At 41.4% G+C, this 26,909-nt stretch overlaps 1 protein-coding gene across 1 annotated transcript in view; it reads right to left on the reverse strand.

The window, feature by feature from the left end:
* LOC122803267 overlaps positions 1-26,909 on the reverse strand; it is a 531,454-nt gene that overhangs the window by 77,388 nt on the left and 427,157 nt on the right. The window contains exons 4-5 of the mRNA XM_044072857.1: positions 10,544-10,605; positions 6,235-6,455 (exon numbers count right to left, since the gene is read on the reverse strand). Of these exons, the coding sequence (XP_043928792.1) occupies positions 6,235-6,455; positions 10,544-10,605 (283 nt within the window). The remainder of the gene's footprint in view (positions 1-6,234; positions 6,456-10,543; positions 10,606-26,909) is intronic.

The raw sequence follows: 26,909 nt of genomic DNA on the forward strand, positions 1-26,909 counted from the left end.
ACATAAAACTGCCCTAACCTAGCACAAGCATATATACTACAGCACAGCCAATTACAATACAAACAATATTAGCAGCAATTGCATCTTTAAAGTGCCCCACATCTTATAAAAACTTTTCCTTTAAAACTAAGCCTTATTAAGTCTTCTATTCTGTCATGTCTATCTTTTAAAATAGGTTTCATACTATTATTTACATTCAAACTTGGCATATGATCAGCTTTAAAAAAGTTAATCCATTTATATTCAGCCAGTTCTGTCTTGTCACCCCCATTTTTATTCTTAAACACTATTTGCAAGATTCTGAACTGAAATTTGTGCTCAACACCAACAGTTGCTACATGATTTGCCGCGGTAGCGTTGTTACCTCACAGCAAGAGGTTCTCCCGTTCGATTCTCGGCTGGGCTTGGGAGTGCCTTCTGTGTGGAGTCTGCATGCCTCCCCGCGGTTGGGTAGCGTTCGAAAGACATGCGTGTGTAAATGGGTGTGCCTTCGTTGAAGGTTGGGCGTCGAGCTGGTACCTCGGCGTTTCGTAAAAATCTACTGCCAACCATTAGCGGACCGGAGTTCCGCTGTGGCGACCCCTTACTGGGAAAAGCCAAAAGACAAACAACAACCAACAGTTGCTACATGCTTAGCCAAAGCATTTGTAAGAACATTCCTACGAATATCAGAACAATGTGCACTTATTCTGTAATTTAATTTTTTATTTGTCTTACCAATATAGAAACATTGGCAGCACACAGTCAGCAAAATAAATCATATTTTCTGTGTTGCATGTTCCAGCAGCTCTAAATTCAAATATCTTTTGATGAATTGGATGTACAAAACATAAATCCATATTAATATCTGCACAATGTGTGCAGTTATAACACAGTTTAGTGCCATATTTATTAATAGTTTTTTTGTAGCACACTATCTCTCCTTATATCCTTATAGCACAGATGTTGCGTTAAATTCTTTTCTCTTTTAAAAACGAAATGTGATGTCTCACCTACTAGATCAACCAGTTCTTGACTGGATGTAAGTATAGTCCAGTTCTTTTGGATTATTTACTTAACAAGACTTGTATGCCGGTTATATTTCATCATATAATTTAATTTATTCACAGTTCTATTTGGTTTGGCTTTCTCCACCACAGCGTTATCAGCCTTACCACACATTGGCTGTATCATTGCTTAAACCAGTCACCATTCCCTTCATTTGTTGTTCTACAACTTTATTATAGCTCCTTTCCAAAAAAGAGTCTGCCATCTCCTTCATTTCCAGCTCAAAAATTGCATCTTTAGTACTAAGTCTACTAGCTCGCATGAGCTGTCCTTTTACTACCGCTTTATGCCTGGGGTGTAAGCTTTGTGGGTGTACATACTTACTAACTTCTACATCTTTCCTTTGAATTTTGGAGTTAAAATGCACATCATCCCTAGAAATGACTACATCTAGAAAATTAATGTCATCAAAAGATGAATTCACTTCAAATCTCAGAAAATCTGTAGTAGTATGCGGAAATTATACACATACATTGTTCTCCCTTACTGCCATTCCACAGCAGGAAGGCATCATCTACAGATCTTTTACAGAACCTTAGATGTTCATTTTTATAGCACAGCTCTGCTTCTGAGAATATGTATAGTTCTTCCCATCTAGCTAAAACTAGATTAGCATAGGTGTTCGCTGTTGCTGTACCTATAGCCACCCCCATGCATTGATGGTAATAATCATTAAACATAAATATATTATTCAAGACACAATCCAACACAGAACACAGTAAGTTCACTTTCATTGTATCACATACCTTATGCATTGTCAGATGCTCCCTTACTGAGTCAGCTCCGTACTCATACCTTATGCATTGTCAGATGCTCCCTTACTGAGTCAGCTCCGTACTCATACCTTATGCATTGTCAGATGCTCCCTTACTGATTCAGCTCCATACTCATACCTTATGCATTGTCAGATGCTCCCTTACTGATTCAGCTCCATACTCATACCTTATGCATTGTCAGATACTCCCTTACTAGCTTCATACTCATACCTTATGCATTGTCAGATACTCCCTTACTGATTCAGCTCCATACTCATTGGGAGTAACAGTCAAAAGTGACCTAATGTCCATGGCTACTAGAAGAATATTAGAGTTTACATTTGTTAGAGACCACTCATTTAACGTCTGTAAAAAATCACGAGTATCTTTAATAAAACTGTAACAATATTTCAAAGCAGGCACTAATTGTCCATCCAGGTATTTAGAAATTGCTACTGTAGCCCATTTCTTACCTGACACAATAGGTCTCATTAGTAGCTTGACTAAATTCTTATGGATCTTGGGCAGTCCATATATAAAGGGTGTAACTGGGTTAACCATATATAAATAATTATATGCCTCTGGTGTAATTGAGCCATCCATCACTATTTCATATAAAAAAGTTTTGGTGCTTTTCCATTAACGGGGCAACAGCTTTTTTGACCTCGTTTTAAGGTTTCCCTTATCGTGCAACTGTTCAACCTGGTTGTATTTGCTTCACGTGTGAGGCCGAATATGGATTATAAAACAGACCAGCCACTTTTGCGGTTGCACGTAAGTATTGACTGCGGCTTCTTTTCATGTATCTCATTAGAAACAGACGAGTGATGTGTGCTACTCCATTTCCAGGGTAACACCGTTTTTGGCCTCATTTTACTGTTACTATTTGCGTATGTTTCTTTACGACTTTGTTTTGAATAACAGTAAACGTGAGTAGTGTGTTGCTAATGACACAAATGAAAAGAAACTGCAGTGAAAACGTATACAACCATGAAAGTGCCTGGTCTGGGTTAAGATCGATACACGTGAAGCAAAACAAAACGGAAATCGTTATTTTAAAGACTTCTCCTTGAAGTCATCAGGCAATGTCTGGTTGGTTGGTTGGTTATATATTGCTACAGAGGGAAAGTCAATGCAGACTCCTGATTATCATAGAAATAGAGTTAAACACAACTCACCACTTTTAAAAGTAGCAATTAAATTCCTTGCCGGCGGAGTCCTCTCCTTACAATACACTCCTTCACACATATTAAACACAAGAAAAGAGGCATGATGAATTTCAGCACTTTGATCCATAATTCCCTTTCAGAAGAGGGAAATTTCACTTATTTGGATATTTTTCATACTGCAGACATATGCAAACATGCAAATATTGAGAACTAACGAAAGTTTCCTTATGACAAAACCGTTAACGAGGCCAAAGAAGCTGTTGCCCCGTTAACGGAAAAGTACCAAAAGTTTTAACCTTCATAATTACATCAGATATAAACTTCCAATCAACTTTCACAAAGGTTGAAGTATCAGATAAAATGTCATACCTCCATGCGTTATATTACACTATATACATAATAACTTTCCCCCCTTTATCTGTAGATTTAATAATTATATCTTTCTTCAAGCATAAAAAAGTGACTGCATCTTTTTCTTCACTACTAAGATTAAAAAACTTGCTTCCTTTTTGATTAGCGAAGTACAACTCATACAATTCTTGTTCACACATTCACAAAGGCTTTTACAGTGGGTGTACTGTTAGGTATAAATGTACTAGTTTGTTTTAAAACATTATTAAATTGAGAATTTTTATATAGCAACTTTAAATCAACATTTCTTGCAAAGCACCTTAATTCAGTGAGCATATCATTTAAATCACCTGCCACTGAAGGCACAAATGTTAAGCCTTTACTCAAAACTCTCGGTTGTGCTGCAGTCAGCACACAGTTTGATAAATTAAACACATTAGTCACTGCTGTCATCCGCGCTTTGTTTTTGTTTCTCAAATCTTGTCTTACCTGGCTTCTCTTGTAGCTTCTCTGGTCTGTTTCTTCTTGATTTCTCATCCGTTTCAGACTGCTGCTGCGACCTCTGACCCCTTCTTTCACTGTCGCAGGTTTCTGCAAACTGAACTGCTGCTGTAAAAAGTCAGTCAATTCATTTTCACTTTCACTGCCCTTCTGAGTTGGCAGTGTAGTAATTCTGTCAGCAGCTTCATTCTGAACACTAACAGAATTAATGTTTTATTAGCTGTAACTTTGGGTCTCGTTGAAAGCTGTCCATCAGTAGTGAAACTGTCTAATTCGGATGCAGCATTCCCACTGGCTGAAGCATAGTGGGTGTAGACCCTCCTGCCTCATTCACTGATTGGCTTATCGATTTGGTTACTCGCTCATTCATCAGGTTGTCATCTTTAGGCCAAAGAAGATATAATGTACGAGTATAATTTCTGCATACTACTACAGATTTTCTGAGATTTGAAGTGAATTCATCTTTTGATGACATTAATTTTCTAGATGTAGTCATTTCTAGGGATGATGTGCATTTTAACTCCAAAATTCAAAGGAAAGATGTAGAAGTTAGTAACAAAGCTTACACCCCAGGCATATGTTCAAAGGGGTAGTAAAAGGACAGCTCATGCGAGCTAGTAGACTTAGTACTAAAGATGCAATTTGTGAGCTGGAAATGAAGGAGATGGAAGACTCTTTTTTGGAAAGGAGCTATAATAAAGCTGTAGAACAACAAATGAAGGGAATGGTGACTGGTTTAAGCAATGATACAGCCAATGTGTGGTAAGGCTGATAACGCTGTGGTGGAGAAAGCCAAACCAAATAGAACTATGAATAAATTCAGTTATATGATGAAATATAACCGGCATACAAGTCTTGTTAAGTAAATAATCCAAAAGAACTGGACTATACTTACATCCAGTCAAGAAGTGGTTGATCTAGTGCAGTGGTGCAGCGGTAGCATTGTAACCTCACAGCAAGAGGTTCTCTGGTTCGATTCTCGGTGGGGTACCTTCTGTGTGGAGTCTGCATGTCTCCCTGCGTTCATGTGGGTTCCCTCCAGGTGCTCTGGTTTGCTCCCACAATTCAAAGACATGCATGTGGAGCATTTCTCCCTGGGCCTCCACTGAAAATTGGCTGTGTTCCAAGTCGGATTTTCGCGGTCAACAAAGTTAAATAAAAAATAAAAATAGTAGGCGAGACACCACATTTTGTTTTTAAAAGAGAAAAGAATTTAATGCAACATTTGTGCTATAAGGATATAAAGAGAGATAGTGTGCTACAAAAAACTATTAATAAATCCGGCACTAAACTGTGGTATAAATGCACACATTGTGCAGATATTAATATGGATTTATGTTTTGTACATCCAATTCGTCAAAAGATATTTGAATTTACAGCTGCTGGAACATGCAACACAGAAAATGTGATTTCTTTTGCTGACTGTGTGCTGCCAATGTTTCTATATTGGTAAGACAAACTAAAGGACAGAATAAGTGCACATTGTTCTGATATTCGTAGGAATGTTCTTACAAATGCTTTGGCTAAGCATGTAACAACTGTTGGTTGTCTTTCGGCTTTTCCCGGTAAGGGGTCGCCACAGCGGAACTCCGGTCCACTAATGGTTGGCAGTAGATTTTTACGAAACGCCGAGGTACCAGCTCGATGCCCAACCTTCAATGAAGGCACGCCCATTTATGCACGCATGTCTTTCGAACGCTAACCAACCACGGGGAGGACATGCAGACTCCACACAGAAGACACCCCCAAGACCAGCCGAGAATCGAACGGGAGAACCTCTTGCTGTGAGGTAACAACGCTACCGCCATACCACCACAGCAAATCATGTAGCAACTGTTGGTGTTGAGCACAAATTTCAGTTCAGAATCTTGCAAGTAGTGTTTAAGAATAAAAATGGGGGTGACAAGACAGAACTGGCTGAATATAAATGGATTAACTTTTTTAAAGCTGATCATATGCCAATTTTGAATGTAAATAATAGTATAAAACCTATTTTAAAAGATAGACATGACAGAATAGAAGCCTCACTAAGGCTTAGTTTTAAAGGAAAAGCTTTTTATAAGATGTGGGGCAATTTAAAGATGTAATTACTTCTAATATTGAGTTTGTATTTTAATTGGCTGTGCTGTTGTATATATGCTTGTGCTAGGTTAGGGCAGTTTTATGTAACACTGAAGAAGAGTTTTTTACTCAAAAGCTTTGTTTTGCAATTCATGCTGTCTATATCCTGAGTTATTAAACTTTTGTCGATGAATGGTGGACTCAGATTGTGTTTTTTCATTGGAATTCTGACTGATTTTCATCCAAGTCCATTGATTTGCTGAAGACCTGTTACTTTGGTTTAAACCCAAGACTTTAGGATACATAAAAAAAAAAAAAAGGGAGTTTGACAGCTGATTAAAATAACATACCATCTATGCAGAGGAAGTGAGGGATATGAATTGCTGTGAGTTCAGCACCTGTGACTTTGATATCAAATAGAGAACTCGCCGGGCTCCATCCACGCCTTGTAATGTCAGGAAAGTACTGATCCCATGAACAGTACCTGTATGTGATGGTCGTCTCTGCTGTTGTTTGAAATCTCAGTCCTGTTATAGAACACTCGTATCGACCCTCTCCAGGAAAAGAAATGCTGTGGAAAATAAACAAGGCAGGGAAACAAAATAAAGTGATAACTAGGTAACAGAGTATGCTATTACTTCACATATCATAACTTTAGGTCCACGTGGAAGTATTTTCCTCACATAATACAAATTCATGTGCCAAAATTAAAAGTGAATACTAAACCTACTCTTATGAATCTACTGTTTTTTTTTTCAAATACTTTTCCTACTGCAAATGTTTTGTGCATGAAATTAAAACAAACTGCTTATAAAATGAATAGTTCAATAAAAAAATGAAACTCTGTAAACACCCAGTCTGAAAAGGCTGACAGATCTTCATGTATATATAATGACAATGACACAAGAATACACTCTGTGCATGTCCCATCAGTTTATTAACTTAACTACTTTTGGTAATTAGAAGGCTAGAGTGAATACAAGGGACCATCTGCAGAAACAAATATTGACCGATATGAGTTGCTTTATATTTAAACAACCAGTCTTTAATATTCATTTTAAATAAACTTACTCTGTTGAAATACAGTTGTGAAATCATTGATACAAAACTTAATCCATTAACATGACAAGATAAAAATATAAAGGTTAAAGCCACAACTGTGACAATAGACACTAACCTGACAACCTGACATCTTTACATATTAAGTAGATTGACACATGCTGTCTTTTGTCATTCATACAGTTATATGTCAAGATATTACTTTACAATGGCTAAATTAAAGTTAATTTTTTCATTAGATGATATGGGCCATTTATAAAAAATTTGAAACGTTATACATATTCACAAAATATTTTCAATAAAGAAACCTTTAGTCCTTAAACAATATTAATCTCTGAACAGTTTGCACGTGTCTGGTTTCTTCATGAGTAGATCGCAGCACTAGATACATGGGACATCTCTTCTTTTTTTATGGGACAGTTCTTCTTCCATTACAGTTTCGAAGAGACAAAACTTCATAAATCATGTCTCTCTCCCTTTCTAGCTCTTCACTGCCACACTTGTCACATTTTGCATCTTCTTGCAGCGGGACTAGTTGTGACACCTCTTTATGTTTCTTTCCTTATGTTCACTTTAGCTGCATCTGCCTTGTACACGTCTGTGATTTTTCTATAGGTTTTTCAGCTTCTCCATGATCTACAGTGGTTGTTGCTTTGGCTACTTTACCAAGAGCTACATCATCAGGTTGAAATCATTTTTGGAAGCAGGGATGTTCAGCATTTTTTCTTTAGAAATGCTGTTTCTGTATTTGTTAACAGCAAAATTGTTCATAGAATCTTTACTTCTTGTAGCAGTGTGTCATGCTTCCCTAATATGTCCTTTTTCAACATATCCAATATCTGTAGTCCCTTGGCTGGTCTGTATTTTTATTTTTAAGTCACACTTCTGTATGCTAAGCATGGTTACCTCACAGTAAGAGGTTCTCCCGTTCGATTCTCGGCGTGGCTTGGGAGTGCCTTCTGTGTGGTCTGCATGTCTTCCCCGCGGTTGGGTAGCGTTCGAAAGACATGCATGCGTAAATGGGCATGCCTTTGCTGAAGGTTGGGCGTCGAGCTGGCATCTCGGCATTTCGTAAAAAATCTACTGCCAATCATTAGTGGACCGGAGTTCCGCTGTGGCGACCCCTTACCAGGAAAAAGCTGAAAGACAAACAACTTCTGTATGCTAAGTAATATTCTCTGTAATTTCGTGGCTGCTTTGTGTAAGGACCATTTGAATGTACTTTACAACAGTCGGGCATCTGTTTCCATCTGAATTTCTTCACCTTATGCAAACAGTCACGAAAAATCTCACACCCATTCTATATTGCATATTGCAGTTCCTTTTTTCTCTGAGCAGATCTCTTTTGCACATAAGGGAAAGGTTTTTGACCTACAGGCAACTGGTATGTTGTCTTGTAGGATCACAATTCCTGTACCATTTTGACTGCTTGAAACACAATTGGCTTATTCTAACCATAGCATTTTATTCATAGGATCATCATAGGAGGTTACTAGGCTAATGGCTCTGGGGCACTTACAAGCCAAGCCAAGAGTTTATCCCCAAAAAAGAAAACTCAGTCAGCATCTGTTGCCCCTGTCAATGAGGGACATAGGTGAAACCCCTGGGATAAATGTATGGTTTCCCATCCACTCATCAAGGTTGCACTTGAAGAGAGTCAGCAAGGTACTCTGACATGTATGGGACGTCTATTCCAGAGATGGGGCAACCTCTGGGAGACAAATCTGTCTCTCCAGCAGGTTTTGCTGATGTCACATTAGATTTAGGCCTTTTGAGTGGGTAAAGGGTGAGGAGTTAGACTTAAGGATATGGAGCATCTCTAGTAGGGCAGGATCCGATATTGCCTTGTAGGTGAGACACAGAACACCTCTGAGCAATCTATAGGATACCAAGCAGAGTGATAGTGATTTGAGCCTGTCCACATAGGACAGATGTTGGAGGCCATGGATTCTCTTTGTGAGGTATTTCTGTGGCCTTTCCAGTTGGTGCAGGTGTTTGGAGAGCTACATACTAAGTGGGGCATTATACTCAATAATTATAGGTCTAATGAGGGAGGACTACATACAGGTGATAGCCTCCTTTTTTCTGGATGCAATCCCTTTACTTATGAGATGAACCAAGTACAAGGCTTTTCTGACCACTGCTGCTACATGATGGTTGAATAAGAGATTTTTGTCAAGCTGAGTACCCAGGTCTCTCTCCACAGGCTGTGTGTTTAGGGGATTGCAATTGATGTGGTAATCAGCAGTAGCTATGTTTTTGCTGAATAGTATAATACATTTTTTTGCATTTAAGGTAAGGCCATGACTTTGGCACCAGTCATTTGTTGCTATGAGACCCTCTTGTGGTATGTTAACATCACTTGGGGAGTCAATGACAGTACCCAACTTACAGTCATCCAGAAACTTGGTCAGCCAGAGATGTTTTGTCTTTGCCTGGACCTCTGAGAAGTAGATGGCAAACAGTACGCCTCCCAGGACAGACCCCTGGGGAAAAAGATAGTGCCAAAATCCAGGACTGAACCAGGGACCTTTAGATCTTTAGTCTAACACTCTCTAAACTGAGCTATTCTAGCTAAGCATCTGTTACTTAGCAATGCAAAATTCTTTTCCTCTCCAAGTCTCCATTCCCAGTTTACACTTTGCTAAAACAAGGTTCATTAGAGGCAGTGTTATCTCAGACATGTTAAGAACATATTTCCTAGACACTACAGAATTCCTACAAACTTGTGTACTGCCTGTTTATCTTCTGGCCTTGGTATTTGCACTAACAGCTTGGATTTATTTCTGGATCTGGCTTCAAACCACTTGTTGCTGAAAAAATCAGTTACTGTGAGTGATAGATGTTTGTTAACCTGGTTAGTGAAATCCTCCAATAATCCATTTTCGCCACGATGTAGGTCAAAAGCATTTTAGTTCTTCATTGGGGTGCCTAAGTACAGCGTAAGTGACCTCCCAGTACCTGTGTGGGTTTTTGGCAGGTACTCCAGCTTCCTTTCATATGCCTAAGGTATACCAAAGGTGAACTGGAGATGCTCCAAAATGCCCCTAGGTACATGTTCAGCAGGATAGTGTGCGTGCGTGGTCACATCTCTCCATGTACATGTGTGTATGCATGCACCACTCCATGTATGTGTGTGCACACACATGCACCTCTCCATATATGTGTACGTGTGTGTATGTACCTCTGCCATGTACATGTGTGTGCACGCATGTCTCCATGTACATCTGTGTGTATGCATGTCTCTACATTTGTATACCTGCGTGAGATTGTGCATGTGCCCATGCACATGAGATTGTACGTGTGCCCATGTCTGTGCATGTGTGATGGTGCGCATGTGCATGTCCATGCATGTGAGACTGTGCTCTTGCCCGTGCATGACACTGTGCGCAAGCAGGCATGTGTGCATGAAAAAGAGCATGTACGATCGGGCATATTTGTGTGTTGTCATCCTCAATGCATTGCCCCCTTAGGTGCCAGGATACGATCTGGCTCAGCTACAAACCTGCAATCCTGAACTGGATAAAGCTGTTTACTAGAGAGAGAATGAATGAATGAATTCCATATTAAGCAGCACATAATAAGACTAGTACTTATTACCAAAAACTCATGCCATCTGAAGATATTGTCCTGGGGTCTTTCAGTATCCAGTCTGCCATGTTCTGCAATGAAAATATAAATTGTACAAAGGATAAATTAATCACTACATGTCCTAAATATAAAATACATAAAAGCAATTAATAGGAATGTTATAAATGTAATCAGATTGATTTTCTATTACTCCTTAAGATTTTCACATCATGTTTAACCAGAATCAGTCCATTGTACAGAAGACACTGCACTTCTGGATGAAGGCACCACAAAGGGGAGATATAAACAGGTTCTATTAATGAGTGACAATATTGTAGGTAATACACACAGTCATTCTTTTTTTCCTAAAGTAGAGATACATGAGGGGTTACCACCACTCTCTCTCTGTGGATGGTACCCCAAAAGTAGGTGTACTGAGTGGATATTGGTGCATCAATCAAAACTGCACAGCTGGTATAAAGGAAGGAAAATATAATAAATACATTCTTAATAATTATTGTATGATGTGGCCCTCTTTATGCATCCTAAGTAACATGTATCTTCTCTATCAAATCACAAATGGCACTTTTTTCTACATCCTTCATTTGGAGAGGCCTGTGTGCCAATATTGACACCCTGTGATATAATATGCCACCTCCCAGACTGTGCACAGTGCCCAAGCTCTCTACTTTGCCACCTACCAATTATTACTAGGGAGAACCATCCAGCAAAAAAAGAAAAAAAGTAATAATAAATCTGCCAGTAACACTGACAGAGAGGGTAAAGCCCTCACTGTGGCCCAGGTAACTGAAGTTCAAATAGTAACTGTGCTAACATGAGGGCAAGGGTTACATGACATGGTTTTAAATGTTGCCACTCTGAATGATTGCCTGCGATGTTGCTTCTATTTCAGATCCAGAGGGATTACATCATCCATATAATCAAATATTACAACTTTGCTGATGTGTACTGCATGCCAAACTGTGACTGCAGACATGAACATTTAGGTTGTAGCCTTAAAGCTACAAAACAACAAGGCCTTGAGTAGGTAACAGCTCTTCTCACCTTGGGCAACAGAGTGGGTACTTAGTTATCAAAGCAGGGAGAAAAATAAAGCAAAAACCCACATAATGAATGAATGGCTGACGTATTACTAAACAAGTAATCTGAAAGTTAAAAAAAAGGATAACAAATGCACACAGAAAACAGAAAATAAAGGTTAAAATTAAAGTTCAATTAGTGGAGCTTTACATGTGCATATCAGTAGGAAGTGTGTCTGTGTGTGTGTGTGTGTGTGTGTGTGTGTGTGTGTGTGTGTGTGTGTGTGTGTGTGTGTGCGCACTGGAGGGGTGGAGGCCAACGGGGACAAAAATTTGTAAAAATGAGTCCTAAAGGAATGAAGAGAGGATATGGGAAAATAAAGGCAGAATAATGAAAAATACAGCCTGAAAATTCCTGCAATGGGACCTAATTCAGGCAAGACACAACATTAAAACAGACATGTAATAATGGGTAACCAACAATGGAAAAAAATAAAAATTAAGTGAAATAACATGAAGGGTGAGAAAGAAAGACTGGGAAAACTAGGGCTGCCTAAAGGGGGATTAAAGCATCTTCATTCATAGGATGATACTAGGCTATTGGCCCAGAGGCCCTTATAAGCCTAGCCAATAATTTTGCCCATGTTTCCACACAGGCAGCACTTGTTTCCCCTGTCCAGCAGGGACATAGGTAAGATCCTAGGAGTGTATTTTCTGTTTCCCATCCAGTTGTCCAGGTTCCTCTTAAAGAGGGCTAGTGAGGTACTCTGCTTGACATGGACAGGGAGTCTATTCCACAGATGGAGGAGTCTTTGGGACACAAATCTATCCCACCAAGTTCTATTAATGTCACAGACCAGGTTGAGACCTTGTGTGTGGGTTGCGTGAGTGGAGTTTGACTTATGGATATGCAACTCTATCAAGGCTGGTCCGAGATGGCCTTGTATGCCAGACACAGGTCACCTCTGAGTAGTCTGTATGAGACTGAGTAGAAGGGCAGGGCTTTTAGCCTATCTGTATAAGGCAGACATTTGACACCCTGGATCTTCCTAGTCAGGAATCTCTGTGGTCTCACCAGCTGCTGCATGTGCTTGGCAAGGTGCATGCTAAAGGGGACACTGTACTCGATAATGGGTCTGATCAGGGAGGAGTACAGGGATGTTATGACCTCCTTGTTCCTGGATGAAATACCCTTACTTATGAGGTGGGCCATGTAGAAAGCCTTCCAGACAATGAAGGCAACGTGGTGGTCATAAGTCAGGTTACCATCATCCTGGGTGCCCAAGTCCCTCACAATGGATTGCATGCTTAGTACATTGTCATTAATGTGATAATTAGTGGAGATGACATTTTCTCCAAAGGGAAGACTTATTCATTCCTTGATATTCAGTTTGAGGCCATGCTTCTGGCACCAGTCATTAGTTTGGGTAAGGACCTCTTGAAGGATGTTCACATCACTAGGGGAACTTAAGACAGCACCCAGCTTGCAGTCATCTACAAACTTGGTCAGCCTCTGATTTTGGCTTGCACTTCAGAAAAGTATACCCCAAACAGGAAAGTATACCCCAAACAGGAGAGGCTCCAAGACCGATCCATGGGATATGCCACTCATTACGGGTCTACTACTAGAGGTGGCTTCCCATATTTTGACTGAGTGGGTTCTATCAGTGAGCCAGTTAGCTAGGCATCTGGTAACATAAGGGTTGATGCCTAGGTGGGAGAGTATCTATTATGCTGGAGTGGGGAATAGTGTCGAAGGCTTTGGCTAGGTCAAGGTACGTGGTGTGCACTGTCTTACCCTTGTCCATGGCTTTGGTGACTGTTTCTAAGTAGTTGACTAAGTTTAACAGGCACAGTCTCCCTTTGACAAAACCAAACTGTGTGGGGTCAAGTGTTTGGAGGTTGCCAACCTCCTTGTTTATATGGTCCATGATAATGCATTCCATGGCTTTGCAGATCAGACTAGTCAGGTTGATGGGTCTATAACTGCCTGGGTCAGTGGATGCTCCACCTTTGTGTAGAGGGATGACAGTGGTTGTCCTTCATTGAGCTGGTATGAAGCCAGTGCTCAGGCTTTGGTTAAATGGGGTGCCTAATGGTGCTTAGAACTCATGCCTGAATTTATGGAGGAGGCAGTGAAGGATGTTCTCAGGTCCCATGGAGACTGTATTTTTTTCCCATTGAAAGGACACTAAAGACCTGCTCCCTGGTGATGAGGGAAGGGGGGCAGGTGCTGGGGATGTCCTGGTTTACTGATGGGGGAACAGGGGAATGAAGTTTTCACTGACCCTGTCTACAGCAGGTTGGCTATATTCACAGTAATTGTGTTATGTGGTGTTCTTGACCACCAGTTCAGAGCAGATTTGGGTGCTACCTTGTGATTGTCCTTAATGGATGTGGCCAATTTGGATTCAAATGTAGCCTTAGAGGATTTCACTAGTGATCTTATTTGCTTGTTCAAAGGAGAGATTGCTTCCAACTTGGCACCTGCTCTTTCTTGGTCCTGGACAGCATTTTTTTTCCTTTTATTATAGAGTTTGTTTATTGCTGCTCTCCACCAGACAGGTTTACTCTTCTTTAAGGAAGATGATTTGGTCCCATCAGGTATTGCTGAGTCAATACAGTTATGTAGGTGCTCATGTAGATTTTTGGTGTAGGCTTGGACATTAGTTCTAGTTCCAACTGAAGGGATGGTGGCTGTGAAGCTGCTTATACCTGTTCTCAGGAGATTGTAGTTGGCTTTCGAAAAATTGTTTTACCCTGAGAAGGGTTGGATCAGGGGAGATGGCGACTTTTGAAAGTGATCGCTTTATGGTTGGATCTTGCCAAGGAAGATGACACAGTAGGGATGCTACAATGGCTACTCATGTTGATTAGGACCAGGTCCTGGATATTTACACCTCTCATGGAGGTGTCAACCAGCTGTTCCAATGCTCTGGCATTGACAAAGTTGAGAAATCTCTGGGCATTTGTGTTTGGGCTAGAACAGGTCTTCCACTCTGTGGTTGGGTAGTTAAAGTCACCCAGGATCAGTGCAGAGGGTTGAATCTTGATGGATTCAATAAGTCTAGATAGGTGGAGTGGGTTCCTGAGTCATGGTTGGGGGTCTGTAGCTATCTACGATTTGAATAGGTGTATTGTCAACAGTTAACCTTACTTGTAGTATCCCCTGTGCCTCATACTATTTGACCAGCCCAGAGGTGTGTGTGTCTTTGATAAATGTTGAAACTCTACCTCCTTTTGCTTTGTATCCCTCTGTTTCGGGTCTGAAAGTATTGCAGGACAAGTAACCTGGTAAGGCTGGGGTACTCCCTGTAGCTCTGAACCAGGTTTCAGTGCCTGCACAAATGTCAGCATCCTCCAGGGTGAGGAATGCTTACAGTGAGTGCAATTACATGCTAAGACTCCTAGCGTTTAGCAGCATGACCTTTAAATTTCATTTAGAAGAATTTTTCACGTTGGTAATTTTGTCCTCATAACTTTGCCTAAAAAAGGCACTATGGGGAGGCAAGAGCCTTTGCTAGATGCCTGAAGGCCAGGGGATGAAGGACATTTCTGGCAAAGCATCGTGGTCTGTTAAGTCTTCCCAGGCTGTCAGGTACTGGATCCCCTTGGAATGACACCAGAAACAAAACCAACTGTTAAAGTCAATCATTTCTGTTTGAGATATCATTCTGGGTGATGGTAGAATGCTGCTTAAGGCTAGGGACATACCTGCCTGGGACACACATTCAGCGAGTTCAATCATGTCTCTCTTCATATAGTCCAGAGAGGTACATCTCAAGTCATTCACACCAACATGGACTATGACAGAGTCATAACAGTACCTGTTTTTAAGAGACTGGAGTGCATGCTTGATATGGCAGATTCTAGCACCTGACACAAAACTTAGGGTGACTATCTCCTTGTCTAACCTGGTGAGGGGCACATCTGTGTGTCTCACGACAGTCTCTCCTATGACTAGTATGTTGGGTTTGTGGCTGGGCCTTAGAGGCTGTACACAGGCATGTGTACTATCTGTGGTGCTTGGTGTGGTGGGTTGTGATGTGCATGTGTGTTTTTGCCTCAGAAGTCTCTTTTGTTTGGGTATGCTTTTGTTGAGAACCTCTACATATGTAGGAGTGTGTTGTACAGGTATGGGTGGTGTTAGAGGTTTGGTGTTTGTGCAGACAACCTTCTCAGTGCCAGATGTGCTGGCTTGTGATTCAGACAGCAAGGATTCTAGGTTTTAATGTAATTCTCTCTCTCACATATTGTGTTCCTAGGTGGTAGTAGTAGGGGGTTGTCCATGTACATGAGGCAGTTGCTACACTGTCTCAGGATTCCCATATCAACCAGACTAGCAGGAGAAACCATAGGAAAATGTCTGTCCATGGCTGTTATGTGTGAAAAGAGAGGTTAGGGATAGTAGAGTGGGTACTGTCTGAGGAGGGTACCTACAGGTGTAAGTAGGGCTGGATAAAATCAGTACAGTAACTGGAACAGAGGTCCTCACTCACACAGGAGTGCTGGTAAGGGAAAACTGTATCTGAGATACCTTGCAAAGGGTTAAAACAGCTCAGTGGCAGTGCATGACATGCAAACAAGTGCAATCATGGGGTTTAAATACCACAAAAATGAAAATACATTAGAAACACTGGAATTGACCAATCAACCCTTGTCTCTGAGCTCTTAGCTAAATGCCCTGTGCCAGACCAGTTACAAACAGTTCACTTACTCCCACTAAGTGCAGGCAGGCCCCAGCCAACACAAGATGGTGTAGCAGGAAATCCAGGACTCACACAAACAGATATGGATACAGCAAAACCTGTAACCCAAGACTTTACTAAAGACATCTAAACAAAAGAAAAACATTTCTGTCCAGGACCAAGAAGGAGTATGTGCCCAATTGGGAGAAATCTCTCTGTAGCCTAAACAAGCAAATAAGAGCACTAGTGAAATCCTCTAAAGCCAACTTCAAGTCCAAATTGGTCACATCTACTTGAGACAATCATAAGGCCTTCACATATGTCTGTAATCTCAAAGGTAGCACCCAGATCTGTTCAACACTGGTGGTCAAGGACACCACCTATACAAATGGCTTAGATATAGCAAACTTGCTGGCTGACAGACTCAGTGAAAATTTCACCCCTCTGCCATCCCCATCAGTAAATCAGGACATTCCCAGTACATGTCCCCTTTCCCTTATATCTAGGGATCAGGTCATCACTGCTCTTTCAAAGGCAAAATGTACAGCCTCCATGGGACCAGATAACATCCAAGGCTGCATCCCACATGAACTCAGTCCGGGACTTGCAGCACCATTAGGTGCCCTATACAACCAAAGCCTGAGTACTGGTTTGGCCCCAGGTGAGTGGAGAACAGCCACTCTCATCCCTTTACACAAAGGTGGAGCATCCAGTGCTCCAGGAAATTATAGACCCATCAGCCTAACTAGCCTGATCTGCAAGGCCATGGGATGGGTTATCATGGACCTCATTAACAAGGACATTGGCAACCTCCAAACATTCGATCCCACACAGTTTGACTTTGTCAAGGGGATGTCATGTCTGTAAATTTGGTTGACTTTTTTAAGACAGTCACCAAAACCATGGATGAGTGGGAAGACACTGCACACCACCTACTCTGACCTGGCCCAAGCCTACGATACTATTCCCCACTCAAGCATAATAGATAAACTCTCTCGACTAGGCATCAATCCGTATGTTACCAGATGGGTAGTAAGCTGGCTCACTGATAGAACCCACCTAGTTAAAATACAGGAAGCCACCTCAAGCAATATACCCATATCAACTGGCATACCCCCAGGGTTCAGTCTTGGGGCCTCTGTTATTTGGGATATACTTTTCTGAGTTACAGGCCAAAGCCAGTGGGCTATGGCTGACCAAGTTTGCGGATGACTGCAAGCTGGGAGCTGTTATTAATTCCTCTAGTAACATGTACATCATCCAAGAGGGTCTCACCCAAACAAATGACAGGTGACAGAAACATGACCTCAAGCTGAATTCAAAAAAATGCACCATCATCCCCTTTGGGGAGAGAGATGTCCACACAAATTATCACATTAATAACATCCTAAGCATGCAGTCAGTTGTGAGGGATTTGGGCACCCAGATTGATAGCAGCCTGAATTTTGCCCACCATGTTGCTTACATTGTACGGAAAGCTTTCTACATGGCCACCTCATAAGCAAGGGTATCTCATTCAGGGACAAGGAAGTCATAACATCCATGTATTCTTCCCTTATAAGGCCTATTATTGAGTACAATGCCACATCCAGCATGTACCTCACAAAGCACATGCAGCAGCTAGAGAGACTACAAAGGTTCCTCACTAAGAGAATCCAGGACCTCAAAAATCTACCATACACAGATAGGGCTTTTAGCCTATCCCTTTACTCTGTTTCATGCAGACTCCTCAGAGGTTACCTCTGTCTGGCATACAAGGCAATCTCGGATCCCGCCTTCATGGGACTGCTGCATATCTGCAAGTCAAGCACCACTCAAGTAACCCACACAGGCAGCCTCAACCAGGTCTGTGACATCAATAGGACTTGCTGGCAGGACAGATTTATATCCCAGAGTCTCGCCCATCTATGGAACAGACTCCCTCTCCACATCAAGCAGAGTACCTCTTTACCTCTTAGCAGAGTACCTTTTTACCTCTTTTTAAGTACAATCTGGATAACTGGATGGGAAATAGTAAATACATCCCTGAGATTCCACCAGTATCCCTGCTGGACAGGAGCATTGGGTGCTGATTTGTCTAGGCATGGGCTAAACTCTTGGCTAGGCTTAAAAGGGCCTCAGGGCCAATAGCCTAGTAACTTCCTATGATCCTTTGACACTTTATATTCTGACCCAATAGAGACCGCCACTCGTACCTTACTAGACTATATGAAGAGAGACATGATGCTCTCAGAATGTGTGCCCCAGGCTGGTATGAGCCTAGCATTGAGCAGCATTTTACCTTCTCCAAGGGTGATGCCATAATATGAACAGAAGATGGCTGATTAATAATTGGCTCAGTTTCTGGTGTCATTCTAGGGAGGGTGCGATATTTGTCAGAATGGAAGGAGATGGTGAACAGACCATACTGCTTTGCCAGGAATAGTTTGAACCTCTCCCCTCTAGGTTTTTGAATATTAGCTAAAACACTATTCTCCCCTATACTGCCTTTTCAGACAATGCCAAACTGAAAGTACTTTTGACATAGCAAATTAAAAACAAGAAATTCTAAAGGTGCTACTGTTCAATCCCAGGAGTCTAAGCAAAATACCCCACTCCTTATAAGTTCTCCTCACCTTAGGGAATGCTGACATCTGTGCAGTCACTAAGACATGGTTTAAATCTGTGTAGAATACACTGGCAGTGCAAGGTTATAATGCCTTCCACACATTTAGACCAGCTACTAACACAGATAGGAATTAAAGGTGGAGGTGTCTTGATATACATCAAAAATAAATATACCTTAAGGCTGGTCAAACAGGACAATGCAGTTGAGCTTCTCCATGTTCAAATCACCACAGACAAAATCCCATACCACTTCCTTGCAAGCAATAGGTCCCCTTTATGACCCAGGAAACCCATAACATGTACTTAAACTTACTGTAAGCACTCACCATGTAACCCAATACCGTATTCATGGGTGACTTTGATTACCCCACTACCAACAGGGACTCCTATACATCACCAAAGATACAGGCACAGCGGTTCCTGGATTTTGTAAAATTCTCTGGACCAGATTGTCACTACATTGACCAGGACTGCAAACATACTGGATCCGGTCTTCACTAATATGGGAGACTGCTGCACAAACCCTAGTGTAATGTCTTCTCAGGTAAGGTCAAACCACAAAATGGTCTCCTTTGAAGTAAAAATAAAACCTGGAACCCCAGCTAACCCCAGAATATTCAGGACTACTCTAAGGTTAACGTCATACTATGAAGTGATAATCTGGCAAAATTACATGCCTTCATAAAGCCTGAGAGCACTGCTGCCTAAGCAGAATTATTCACAGAAACCTTGTACAAGCATTTAAATAGCTGCATAGAGGAAGTAGTACAGAACTAACTCAAAAAACAAGCCACCCTGGTGGAATCACAACATCAATAGGCTGTATAACAGGAGGAAGAAAATCAGGGCAAAAATTAGGGGGTGCAGCACCCAGCAGGATAAAAGCACTCTCATCAAACTGATCAAGGCCAAATATCAGGCAAGTTTGGCCTCCCAGACCAAGGACAACCACAAGGCATTCTTTAGCTATGTATGCAACCTCAAAGGCAATACACAATTGTGTTCAGAGCTCATTGTTAATGGAGCCACCTATACTAGGCCAGTCTGCCAGAAGATATAGCAAACCTCCTGGCTGATAGATTCAACTCCAACTTTACTCCTCTCTCTCCCCCTCAACCTTCCCCCTCAGGAAATATCATCAAATATAACTGCCCTACTATCACTAGGGAACAGGTCCTTAATGCTCTTTCTAAGGCTAAGAACAATGCATCAATGGGCACAGACAATACCCCAGGATGCCTTCTAAATAGCATGAAAATGACCTTTTAGGCCATCTAGAATTGCAATTTAACTGCGGCCTCCAAAGAGGCTTTGTGCCTTATGGATGGAGAACAGCAACATTCATCCCTCTGCACAAAAGTTGGCCATTTACAGACCATAGAAATCACAAACCCATAAGTCTCACTAGTGTTATATGTAAAGCATGGAAAGAATTACCATGGAAATGATCAACAATGACATAGGAAACCTCCAGACACTGGACCCAACCTGATTTAGTTTCCTCAAGGGCAGATTATGCCTACATAACCTGGACTTCTTTGAGAAGGTCACCAAACCAATGGATGAGGGCAGAATCATTCCCACTGCCTTAGACAAAGCATTTGACTGAACACCCCACTCAAGCATTAAACTCAAGAGGTTAAGTATTACCCCTTATCTTACCCAATCGATATCAAGTTGGTTCAGTCAGGGCCATGGAACTTAGAACTGGACAGTCCACCTCTACAAAGAGGAAGTCACAAGAAGAGTCCACCAGAGATTGGTCCTGGGACCACCCCTTTTTGGCATTTACTTCTCCGAACTCAATTGTCAATACCCTCTGGCTGACTAAATTTGCAAATTATTGCAAATTAGGAGCTGTCATTGAATCACCTACTGACACTAATGTTCTCCAATGAAGGGCTGACAAATTACTGGTTTCAGAGCCATGGACTAAATGATAAGAAATGCATAATAGTATTCTTCCAGAAATCATCCATCCCTGGTAATCATCATATTCATAGGTTCATACTAGGCTATCTGCCCTAAGCCTAGCCAGAGTGTATTTGGCTTTCGCCACCCATTTTAAATTAATTTTGCTATGCCCTTTTTCGAGGTTAGTATACTGTGCCTCTATCTAACAGTGACACAGAAATGATACCCGGGGTAAACCTATGATCTCCCATCCACTCATTAAGATTCCTCTTGAAGAGAGTCAATGAGGGACTCTGCCTAACCTGGACTGGGATTTTATTCCAGAGTGAAGGAGCCTGTGGGTTACGAATCTGTCCCACCAGCATGTCCTATTTATTTCAGTGCTGAGGGTCAGTAGCTTGATGTTGATGGGATTTCTTTTCTTGTGAGCATGTCCATTTAATGGGTTGGGGTTGGCTTTTATTTATAAGTCACAGACAGAGCCTCTCTGCAGGCGGTATGCCACACCACTGAGTAGAGCTGGAGTTTTTTTAGCATATGCATATGGCATGCTGTTTGATCCCCTTGATCTCTTAGTGAGGCACTTTTGGGGTCTTTCAGTTGCTGCAGGGTGTGTGGTAGGGTACATCCCAAGGGCATTGTACTCAATTATGGGCCTGATGAGGGATGGAGTAAAAGAGGCACGATGACCTCCTGATCTAGATGTGAATCCCTTCAAGTGGGATTGGGATTTGGATGAGGTAATTCGGGTTGGACATGGCTTTATAAGTCAGGCTACAGTCGGCAACATATGGCTTTATCAATGCGCCTCTGAGCAGCTGAGAGGAGCTGATGCCACTGAGTAGAGCTGCAGGCATCTTTTTATCTGTTTGCCTCCTATCTGTGAGGTACTTTTTTCTTTTGGGTTCTTGCAGTGCAGGCTGGTGGGGTACATCATCCAAAAAGCATTGTGCTCTCAAAATGGGCCTGATGAGGGGATGAGTAAAGAAGGCGATGACCTCCCTGATCTAGATGTGAATCCCTTCATGATTAGGTGGGCTATATAAAATGTTTTCACTTTGGCCACCATGTTGTGGTTGTCAAATGAGAGATTGTTATCAACTTGGGTCCCCAGGTCCCTAATTACTTCTTCTGTCTTAATGGATTTACCACTGTGGTAATATGTTTGTGCTTTTTTTTTTTGCCAAGGGATGACTATACACTTTTTGGCGTTTAGCTTGAGGCCATGGCTCTGGCACCAGTTGTCTGTTTCTAGGATGCTTGTGTCAGCTGGAGTCGACATATGGCACCAGTTTTGCAGTCATCTGCAAACTTGGTCAGCCACAGTCCTTCCGTGTTGGCCTGTACCTCAGAGAAATATATACCAAACAAGAGAGGTCACAGGACTGAGCCTTGTGGCATGCCACTTGTAACTGGTTTGGAGTCTGACATGGCTCCAGCAATTCTAACCCATGTGGGTTCTGTCCTTGAGCCAGTTTGCAACCCATCTAGTGACATAGGGGTTTATATTTAAGCTGGTGAGCTTATCTATAATGCCCTGGGTATATATATTATAAGGCTTTTTTTGAGGGGGTCCAGGGCTGTGTAGACCACCTTCCCCTCGTCAATGGCCTTGGTGACTGTTTCAAAGAAATCAACCAGGTTTAAGAGGCAGGATCTGCCCTTAACAAAACCGAACTGGGTAGGATCCAGTGTCTGTAGGTCCCCAATATCTTTATTTATGAGGTTCATGATGATCCTTTCCATAGCTTTGCAGACCAAGCTAGTCAGGCTTGGATGCGATAGTTTCCAGTATATCCGTTGGCACCACCTTTGTGGAGAGGGACCACTGTTGCTGTACACCACTCTTTGGGTACATATCCTGTAGTAAGGCTGAGATTGAACAGTAGTTTTATGTTTGGGTTTGGCTCTTCTTGGAGTTCATGTAGGATGCAGCCCGGGACACCGTCTGGTCCCATTGATGCTGTGTTTTTTGCTTTGGAGAGGGCAGCTCTTACCTGAGCATCTGAGATGTCAGGGGGGCAGCACTCTGCTGGGATAGATATTTGCCCTTTTGGTGGGGAGGGGGGGAGAAGTTTGCGCAGAACCTATTGTAACATATTGACAACAGACTCCTAAGAGAAGACCCAGTAGTCTGGGACATCGGCACACACACAAAGTAATTTAACCTTTGGCCATCACATGTCTACAGTAGCGAGGAAATCATTCTATTCTGTGCAACCTATTAGCAAAAGCATGGTATCTGGGTCCAAGCAAGTCAATGTTCCACTGTATTCGGCATTCATCAGATGTATCATGGAGTACAATGCCCACTTCAGTATGTACTTAATCAGGCATATCAAACAACTGGAATGTCTGCAGAGATTCCTCACTAAAAGAATACAGGGCATAAGTAACATGTCCTATGCAGACTGCCTCAAGGCCATATCCCTGTATTCTGTCTCCTACAAGCTTTTGAGGGGAGATCACATACTGGGCATTGTCAGATCCCACTCTGATGGACCTCCCGCATATCCACAAAACAAACAGCAACAGAATTACCCGATGCAAAGATGTAAACCTTGCCTGTGATATAAATAGGACCTGCTGGAGAGATAGGTATGTATCCCAGAGACTATCCCATCTATGGAACAGGATCCCCATCCATGTGAAGCAGTTCCTCCCTAAACCAATTCAAGTGCAACTTGGACAACTGGATGGGGAACAGAAAATTAATTCCTGGTTTGGTACCCATGTCTCTAATGGACACAGTCAATCTGTAAATGGTTCATGTCCCAGATCTTGCTTGTAAATGTTTTACCTCCCAAGCCCCTGCTTACACTTATCAAGGGTATCAGAACTTGTCAAGAGATTTGGAATGCATGACTAGGCTTAAAAAGGTCCTTGTGGTCATTAGCCTAGTAAACATCTATGAACTCAAAATAATGGAGTGTTTCCAAAGAGGGAGACCATTTAGAAGACTGAGGCATCTGACATATTCATCATGAGACAATGTAGGTGCTCTGTACTGGATTATTAACTGATAACCGATTCTTGATTCTATCAAGAGTGATCTGCAGTTTGATGAATTCAGTTTGTAGGTCCTGAAGGATCTACTGGAGGTAGCGTGTTCCTTAATTCATTACATCAGAGTAACGCCTCCAGTTGCATCTGCAGTTAACTCCTACGGGCGCCTCTAGGCATCAAATATTGCTTGCTCATATTTGCTTCAGTAATTCCAAACCATGCTATGTACAAGGTTTTAAAATACTTCATATTAAAGCCTATACAATGGCAAACTCAACTGTATTAATATTTGACCTCTGTCTAGTGCATGTAAATAGATATTAACTGTTGTTTTTGTATATTAATTCATACAGATATAATTTTCACAGTTTTCTAAATATCTCAACAACCAAGTAATAGACAGAACTCCTTAACCTCATATGAAAGCTCTGTTAGGTGAATAAACTGCTGCTGACATTACGTACATAACTTGAATGGTTGCTGAGATATTGTAAGTTGTTTACAAAATATTATGCAATAGTTACTGTGTTTACTATGACTTATAAAATTGGTTTAAGACCTAGAGCCTAAAGAATACTGCCACTATAAAGATACTGTGTGCTGAAGAGTTTGCCATTTATACTTCTTTCATAACCCCTATGGTTCCAGAGATATGAACATTTGTTTGAAATGTGAGGACATAATTTGAGTCTGTCAAAAGGCTTAGGCTCCGCCCATCGGAAGTTACAGTGCAAACTTCCTGAGCTCCACTGGAGTGGATGAGTTAACAAATATGGAGACTCCACCATAGTTACATCAGGTCTGAAGGCATGAAAAGTACAAAACCCTGATACAGGGGTAGTTGCTCCTTTACATTTAAACTAAATTTCAGTACCTACACAGACTGCTTTCCAAATGCACTTGTGCCTCAAGATCAGGCAATTTACTGTTCAGAATTCCGACATTAAGTAGAGCATCCTTAATGTGATCCAGTTTGGGGACTGATCTGATAGTTAAGTTGAAATGTTCTGTAACTGGACTCTGTTTAAAAAGGGCAGCAAAGGCTTTAGCCAGTATGTGGAAGCCTTGGAATGAGAGGTGCAGGCCATCCCTTGCAAAGCAATCTGGACTGTTGAGCATCTCATCTTATTCTGACTGGTACTGGATCCCCAGGAATGACAACAGTTGTTTAACCAGTCATTGAAACCAATTATCTTTTCTTCTCTCTAAGCATCACTTGAGGTGAAGGAAGAGATTCCTCTCAGGACCAGTGTCTTACCTGCAATTAAGTATCTATTATAAATTCTGATACATCGCTCTCAGCAGGGTTTTATGTCTCAAGTCATTTACTCTCATATGGACCACTACCAAGTTATAATCACATTTGTCATGAGAATGGGTCCTTTGGGCCACAGTGTCAGAAATCCTTGTGACTAATGAATCAGTATGGCTGACAACAGAGGCCCCTAGCACTAAAGCTGTAGGCCACAGTGACAGATTGTCTTACAGGTGTTTAGGTAGATAGCCCCCGAGAGCATGTCTGTTGTTTTTCAGGGACACACACATGTGCACAGAGTAGCCTGTAGTGAGATTAGAACTCCTACCTATCTAATCTTATACACTACAGATCACAGTACTTATCGCACACACCACAGCTTAAGTTGCTTAGAGTTTCTCTTTATGGTACGTATGCATGATGTGGATGGCTGGCATGATTTTTGCTGAGACTTAATATTCTTACTTCTAGGAGGTGTTAGGAGTGGTTATTTTACAGCTTCAACATAAGACATTTTGGTATGATTAGCAAAGGACTGAGGTGTAGGTTTATGAGGCTCGCAAGGCAAATTTTTAGGTAACGAGAAAAACCTCCATATTAATTAGGTATTTACACATCGGTTACACATGGAATTACTAGTGCTGAGAATAAGTTCATTGTCTGTGAGCAGAAGGCAGTTTGTACGCTGTCTTAGGAGACCTTCTGCTAAAAGGTCAACTACAAAGATGAAACTAACTGGCTAACCTTCCATATTATCCAGTGTTTAGGTGTTAAGACAAAAAGTAAATGCAAAAGAGGGCACATGTGATTACAGTATACATATAAAGCAGGCTCTCCAGTCAATGGTACTTTTAAAGCTGCAACATCTGGACAAATTAAGACAGAAAAAAAGAGGTTAATAATTGTAGGTGTTGAAATGTGCAGTAAAGAAACAGGAAGATCTTAAAGAGGGAAACTCAAACGTTATCAATCTAAGGGGAGAAATTTCCCAGTATGGGGTTATAGTGATTGTATGAAATACAAGACAATTGAGTACTATGACCTTCTGCACCTTGCCAGTGCCCACCCTTAGGTCGTACCTCTTTTGTTTGAGTGAATTTGTGAATTCCCACTCACTCATCCAATTCCTGTCCGAAGGACGATAATGGATGACGTTGATTAGCTTGTAGTGAGAGTCTATTCCATAGCTGGGGAAGGCACTGTGTAAAGAACCAATCTCTTAATCATGTTTTATTTAGTTGCTGATGAAGATTTAGATCCCTGGCTCAGGTATTTGTGTGACGGCTTCATTTGTGGAGATAAGAGATTCATTAATGACATGGAAGGCAGAGTACAGCTCTCCCCACAGAAGTCTATAACACACTAAGCAATAGGAATGCACCTCCAGTCTTTCCTAGTAGATTATGGTTGTTAAGGCAATGATCTTTTTAGTTAGGGATCTCTGTGGTCATTCTAGTTGTTTGATAAGCCAAGTGAAGTATATCCCAAAGACAGCACTGGATTTAACAACTGGCCTAATCGATGCTGAATAGATGTGGGACAATAACTTTTCTTTTTTTTACCTGGATGGCACTCCTTTGATAATTAGCTGCACTAAATAGAAAGACTTTCTGACTACTGTTGTTACATGATGATCACAGGTGATGGAACTATCAACCCAAATTTCCAAGGTCTTGAACAACATTCCCATTTTGCAGTGGGGCATTGTCTAACAAATATGACAGCATTGTACTTTTTGACACAAATACACAGGGAAATTGAACAAAAAGTGATTTCCTAGAATCACAAAATGAATAAGATATACAAGAAAAAAATAATTAATTATTTATTGACATTTGTTGACCGGGAAAGTCCACTGGGCCCAACAACCCATTTTCAGTGGAGGC

Source organism: Protopterus annectens, chromosome 5.part1 (assembly GCF_019279795.1).
Source record: "Protopterus annectens isolate FY-2018-M chromosome 5.part1, PAN1.0, whole genome shotgun sequence".
NCBI classification, from domain to species: domain Eukaryota; kingdom Metazoa; phylum Chordata; order Ceratodontiformes; family Protopteridae; genus Protopterus; species Protopterus annectens.